The sequence below is a fragment of the Arachis ipaensis genome, chromosome B05 (assembly GCF_000816755.2).
Source record: "Arachis ipaensis cultivar K30076 chromosome B05, Araip1.1, whole genome shotgun sequence".
Taxonomy (NCBI): Eukaryota; Viridiplantae; Streptophyta; class Magnoliopsida; order Fabales; family Fabaceae; genus Arachis; species Arachis ipaensis.
Window position 1 is genome coordinate 22,450,365 of NC_029789.2, and position 7,170 is coordinate 22,457,534.

At 32.9% G+C, this 7,170-nt stretch overlaps 1 protein-coding gene across 2 annotated transcripts; it reads right to left on the reverse strand.

Annotated features, from left to right (window-relative positions):
* Positions 382-4,619, reverse strand: LOC107643325 (lipase). Of its 2 annotated transcripts, XM_016346936.2 has the most exons (8): positions 3,980-4,603; positions 3,691-3,785; positions 3,435-3,538; positions 3,210-3,310; positions 2,997-3,100; positions 1,909-2,346; positions 1,649-1,780; positions 382-772 (listed from the first exon to the last, which is right to left on the reverse strand). In XM_016346936.2, the coding sequence occupies exons 1-8, from the start codon at positions 4,265-4,267 to the stop codon at positions 613-615; spliced, it is 1,422 nt and encodes a 473-aa protein (XP_016202422.1). In that variant the 5' UTR covers positions 4,268-4,603; the 3' UTR covers positions 382-612. The 2 variants fall into 2 exon arrangements, with proteins under 2 accessions (XP_016202422.1, XP_020979040.1); XM_021123381.1 differs by lacking the exon at positions 382-772 and having other exon boundaries at positions 1,665-1,802; positions 3,980-4,619.

Below are 7,170 nucleotides of genomic sequence, written 5' to 3' on the forward strand. Positions count from 1 at the left end.
TATAATATCCCCTGCCCAATAGATTAAGAACTACTAATATATCGCAAATCAGAACTCCATATAAGGGGTTGTCACTAATCAATGAGTTACTATATACATAAAATAAAATTCAAATTCCCAACACTTGCTTAAACAATTGAATAAACTAATCACTCGACTAACCCAAATTAATTTCTCACTTGGTTGTTAGTTAACATTTAGTTGTATAATTAGCATTTCTCAAAATTACCCGGGGTTAGAAACACATGATTTGTGTTGCACAAAGAGTAAAACCAGGCCTATGAATAAGTCACAACCATTGCATTTATGCCCATGGCCAAGACCCTTGGCATCTTTACAAATTACTATGGCAAAGCTTAACACATCCAAAAGAGACTTACATTTGAACAAATTATATGTAATTAATTTTCACTTTTGATAGCATTCATAGCACTGTATACACTACTTGATTCTGATACTTCTCATAATTCTACAAATAAATTGGAAAAATGAGAGAAAATTTTTACATTTACAAAGGTGAGGGGTAGAAATGAATTGAATGGCCTTTTTTTTTTTCTCTGTTCAATTGATAAATGGGGAGAGAGGGTGTGTCTAAGAGATGCAAATTTAAGGCTAGTGATGGACTTCATTTGGCACTGTTGGAAGCTTCTTTCTGAAAACATGCTTCCTGCAGCGTTCAAAAATGCTGTCATAGATTAAATCAAACTGCACTCCTGCTCTCTCCCTGTTAATAATGAATTGTATGTGATCACCTTCAACATACTTGTAGTACCTGTTTCAATCCATATATCATAGTTTTAGTTAGTGCACTCAATAATTTCTCACAATTTAAATAAGAAACTTTGCATAAATGCTAAAATTAAAGTAATTGAATAGGCTAAATACCGTTACTAAGAACTCCCTCTATTCTTATACTGGATAAGTCGTTTTAACATTCCTAGTACATTAATAAATGAATGTATTTGGATAAGATTGCATAGGATTCATTGATTTATGAATATATTAGGAAAATCAAAATGATTTATCAAATATGGAATGAAAGGAGTACTTAGTAAGCAATTTGCAACTTGCAACTAGATTCCTTCATTACTACTTAGGGAGCATTCAATCCAGAACATTTTTCAGAACAAAAATACCATGTGCACTCTAAAAATCAACCACCATGTATTTATGTATAAATACAAGTGTTGTTTGATTCATTTTTAATGTGTATTTTGTATTCTAACATATATTTTATACAGGTAGCTGATTTGGTAATTGATTTAGTGTACACCTAGCATGATTGTCTTAAGCAGTAGACTTCTTTTCTCCCCTAGCTTTTCTGACCATAAACTTAATAGATGAAAGGGAATCATCCACATAAATTTGAAAACTCCGAAAAGAAGTGGAAAATGATCATTGCATTTAAGTGCTCCCTAATATCAGTTTAAAAAAAAATGATATTGTCAATTTTATAATGATGTTAATTCATTGTCAGCAATACATCTCTGCATTATTTACAATAACTTATAAGATGACGGCACTGCATTATATAATGATTTCCAGTAGCTAAAGTAGTTTGTCCAAGATTATCAGTGTTGGAACTACCAATGTGTTATGGGCTACCAATGTGACTCAAAAAACCCAGATATGGGATGGTGTTACTTACCAGATCCCAGGTTCTAAGGGCTGGCAGTCAGAATCGTTTTCTACAAAGTGGCTGGGGTGTTCAATTGGGAGACGTGGATGAGTCATAGATATTGTGTTCATCGCTCCATCATTGTCATGCCAGTCCTCATCTCTGCACAAGCAGTTACATAAAACTTTGGTTGATCAACGTTCATATAAATTTCGATTGGGTTATTAAGTAAGGAACTACAGATGATGACGAAAAATAAATCTAAATATCTAATGCATTCAAGAACCAACCTGTAGCCTTTATAAGGGAGAGGAGCATTTGGAGGATAGGTCCACTGGCTCATTTGCAAAACTCTGACAAAGAGTAGCGGGTGAATTCCAAGTATGCCTGAAGGAACCGTGATTCCCCGGACCTTCCTGGTACGCTTTGTAGCGTAGCTGAAGTAGTACGTGTCTGGAAATGTGCGTAGTTGGCTGTTTAGTTTTATAGTACCTTGAATTGTAAGGTCAGGGAGGATCCAATCCCCTGAAGCAAATGGACCAGCATTCCCCAGGAGGCAGTCAACAAGGCCGGATATCCCTGCCTTCTTCCACGACATGTTGAAATGATCAAAGCCAAAGTTATAGTAATTCTTCAGCCAGGGAATGTCGAACCAATCATATATAAGCACCCCAATGCGGCAAATTTGTAGCAGGCAAACATTTTTCAATGATACTCCATCTTCTGGCCTGAAAGAATCCCAAATTGTGCGTGGATTAGCGTTTAGATCACTAAATGTAGCAAACTCTTTGATAATTTGCAAAATGCAATCAAATGATACAAGAAAGAGAGAATTTGTCGAGAATTGATGGTTTTCATTGAAAAGCTCAAGAACTTCCATTGATGCAAGAATTAATCCCCATAACAAGAAGCAACAGCTAAACAGCCTTCTAGTACTACATCATCCTGGTGATTTGTCTATTTTTCATTTGATTCGTTTTCCATGGAAGTTGGAACAATTGCATGCTGTCACAAATCCCACTTTTTAAAATTGAACCAAGAAGCTTAAATAGATAGGTTGCTAAAGTAAAACCCTAAAGTATTCCCTCCAATGTTGACAAGGCGTTATAACTTTTCTGGTATTCTTATATGAGCAGAACATTGCTGAATCCCAAAGGGTTAGTTGATCCCTCTTGCTTGCCCAACTGGGTTTAAGCCATTTTATCCTATCATCTAAAAACTATATTCATAGATTGATGTATTTGGATGAAATTTATATCCAGATGCATTGAGTCATAGCATCTAAATACATCAATTTAAGAATGTACCAAAACAATCAAAACAACTTATCCGGTAGTTCACTGGGATTAAGCATGAAAATGATGTTATCAGGCCTCACCGCATGCCGTCTAAGTAGGTTCTTGTAGTGCCATTTAACGCTCCAGATAATGCTGTTAGGCTCAATACCCAATGTTCTGATGTATTTTCATATCCCTTGAATGCCTGAAGACAAATTTAGAACACCAAATTATCAAAAAGAACGAACACCAACAAATAAAACAAGACAACCTCATTATGTGCCAATAGGACAGAGAAAATCAGGGATCAAAACCTTATCAGCAAGCATTTGTTGCATGACACGAACAACTTGTGCTCCAGCCGAGTGTCCAACAAAGTGAATAGGGTGATCCTCGTCCCATTCAGGGTAGTGCCCTGCCAATAACACAACAAATGCACCATTGAAACTCTGGAAAAATACAAAGGAAGCAGAACAGAGTTCGGTGCAAAAGAACAAGAACAAACTGAAAGCATTGAATGAATGAATGATCCCTCGAACCTTGTTCATAAATTCTTCCAAATTGAGAGTGTCCACAAGCCGTGCTGTGCTCTTCTCCATAATCAACTTGGCCACCCTTCAAATAATAGAACAATTCTCGTGCCCTGAAATAAAAATAAATAAATAAATAATTAAGTAATCAGAATTAAAAAAGATATTTGTTGGAAAATCACACACAAACCGATTAAGAGGAAACCCATGATAAACATCAGACATAAATTATTAATTTTTTTTCTCTTAAGCCTTAGAACCTCACCTATCATGGACGCTGGTTAAAGACCCCAAATCCGGAACCAGAACCCTTTCATCTTTCTTCTCTGCCCCAGCAAAGTATGACAAAGCACCCAATTTCTAAAAGAGAAAACAACAATCATGTACAATAAAAAACCCAGCAAAGAAATTAAAATCAAATTATATTATTAATTTATCATATTATTATTCATTGGAAGATAGAAAAACTTAGCCCAACCCAACAAAAGCTAAAACAAAAACGTGTAACTTTGAAGCAGAAAAAGAAAAGGAGATTGGTACTTGGTAAATCTTACCCCTTTGCCAAATCCAAAAATCCCATGAACAAGAACAATAGGAGGAAGATCATAACCATTGGTAGAAGCAGCACTGTTTTCTTCGTCAGCAGAAATTATTCTCTTCTCACTGACCTTATTGACGACATCAACAATCTTCTTAGGCTTTTGGTACAGAATTTCATTGAGCGACTCAGATAAATCTCCAGCAACAGCTGAGCTGAAAATGTAGAATCCATAAAGCAAATGAACCAAAGAGCTCACAAACAGTTCCACCAGCTTCAGATACCCCATCCATAACCTCAACATTTTATCAAACACCTTGTCTACAAGAAGATGAAGAAGAAAGAGGAAGAAGAAGAAGAAGGACCAACAAAAGACCAGAGATTGATTTCAAACGAAAGAGCCTTCCTTTATACCGAAACAACAAAAGAAGGCTCTCTGGAAGCAACAAGTTTAAAGGAGTCAAACTTTATTTTAATTGAAAAAAAAGTTGAAGCTTTGAAGGTGAAAGAGACCCTTGTGAAGATCTCCTCCTCTATGCAGAAGAAACCTTGTTGGATATGGCAACGGCAATGGCAATAATAAGAATTAAGAAAAACTTACGCGCTCTTTCTTTTCTTTAGACTTTGGAAAAAAAATTAAAAAAAAAAAGGTCTTTTGACGTTACACACATTTTCTACGTTTTCTACCATACAACACAAAACCCAATGACCAATCAGAATACGGCAATACCCTTACTTCCATAATAATAAAAATAAAAATTAAGTAATATTGTGTTGAAGAAAAAAAGAAGGGGGGGCTGGATTGGGTTTTTTGAGCTATGACACTTGTCCTAGCAAGATCCTTGAGTCTCCGATTTTTTTTGTCAATTTTGGTGGGTACCACTAAAATTGGGTATAACTTACTCGAACCAAAGATTAGTGCCAATTTTTTCGGCTACTAATTTGGAAAAATTGTATTAGAAGAAAGGCTTGAAATTATGTGCCTAATGCTTGTACTACTAAACACTATTTGAGAAAAATAGGTGAAGTTGGTTAGATTATTTGCATTATTGAGTAATAATATTAATAATTCAAAGGGGTAATAAGTTAGTAGTATACGAGTAGAGTTAATTATTCTAGGAGTTTCCTTCCAGGTCTAGTGTGCTGTAGCAAAGCTGGAAGGTTCCCCAGTTATGAAACCAACTCCCCCAACTGTATTCATTCACCACCTTATCCATTCAATCTTTTGTGTCTTTTATTATTATTATTATTAATTTATTATTATTGAAATTTGGAATCAAATATTCCAGTCCCACCCCTTCCCGAAAATAATAATAATAAAAAAAATAAAATCCTCATAGAAATGATTGCAACTATTGGGGTGTAAACGCGCTTTAATATTGTGGTCGGCACTTGCCACAGAAAAATGTGTAGGGACATACAGATTTATTAGGGGGCTGGATTTCATAACTGTGACTCCATTCAAAACTTTCGTTATTATTTCTATAGTGGGCTGAATTCAATAAAGCTTTTCATTTATTTATTTATTTTTTGAAACGGGACCAATGCCCAAGCAAAACAAATAAAACATGAGGATGATAAATCTAATCCGAATGAAAATAAATACGCATACTAGTTGTTTCTTTTTTTCTATTTTAGTTGGATATACCAAGTCTATTTGTTACTATCTAAGAGTATTAGTCTATGTCGTTAAGGTTATCTCTACTTAGGTTTAGCAAGTGTATTTTTATAAGTATTGTTGAGTTTATTGGCTCCTTATACTGCAATTCTTGTTCAATAAAATAAAACATTTTCATAGAAAAATCTACAAAAAATTTTTACAATATTATTTAATTATATTTATTATTTTAAATAACTATTTAAGTGATATGAAAGTAATTACTTTTTTAGGATAAAGTTAAAAAAATAGATGTTTTTTATTATTTGTGCAAAATTTCGACCTATTGCAAAATTTAGAATTGGGTATCGACGGCCTCAGATGAGTTAAGTTGAAAAAGATCTAGGTTGAAATTGGTTGATCGCACATGGTCCAAACTTCGAAGGAGTGAAGACTCGATCATGAGAAAACAAAATGTCGATTATGAGATGGGTCGAGTCGAGTTAAGAAGGACCTATGTCAAAATTTTATAAACCGCACGTGACTTTATCTGGAGCACTAGTCAAAACATGGGGGTTTGGAGACTAAGGTAAAAGCAAAAACGTAGGATGTCTACCTTGGAGAATAAAGTCTTTCACAATCAAGACAAAGTCGTAAATTGTGAAAACCTAAGAGAAAGAGAAAAGTTAGATTGTAGTAAGGAGAGAAATATTTTGTAATCCACTATTATTATCTATATAAATAGAAGAAATTTAAAAGAGTTTAGGACTTTAATATGAATATTTCACCATTATACAAAATTCTGCCAAAAATCAAGTCACACCGACACATTGGAAAATAATAAAATGCAAGTATATGTGAGTGTCTTGGAATTCACTTTTATTTTATTTTTTTTTATTTTTTTTTTAATTCGTTTCTTTTCATTTATTTACTTTACATATTTTATTTTAATTTTTTCAAGCATTTTACTGTCTTTCAATTTCAATTTTATCTTTTTATCTGTTCAAAGTCTTATTTATTTCATATTTTTTATTATAATTTTGTTATATTATTTGTCAAAATTTAATACAATTGATCATTTTATATATTTTTTTATATATATACTAAATAATTTTTGGATTGAGTCTAATTTTTTTAAAAAAAGTTATATTTATTCTCCAAATTGAGATTTTTATTTAAGTTTGATTCGATGTACTATCAAAATTATCAAAAATCAAATGAAACATTTATATAATTAAAATGCTTATAAATAAGTCTATAATCTGTAGTTGCATTCAAACGGACCACTTTTTGGCATAATTCATGATAAGATTAATAGCAGAAACTAGTTAGATTTTTGTATTAGATTTCATTTAATGATGAGGCAAGGCTTTATTATTGTTGTTGTTATGTTTGATTTATTGATGTGATTTTTATCTTATTTTTTTGTATTTGGTGCCATTTTTCATTAATGGTTTATGTGATGTATATCTGTTGTTGACAATTGAAAAATGAATGAAGGATTTCGATTACATTAGTTGATATAAATAATACATCTTCATTGAGCAAGTACTATATGCGGATAATATCATATTTTATATTTTCTATAGAATATTCTTAGATAGTTTAGT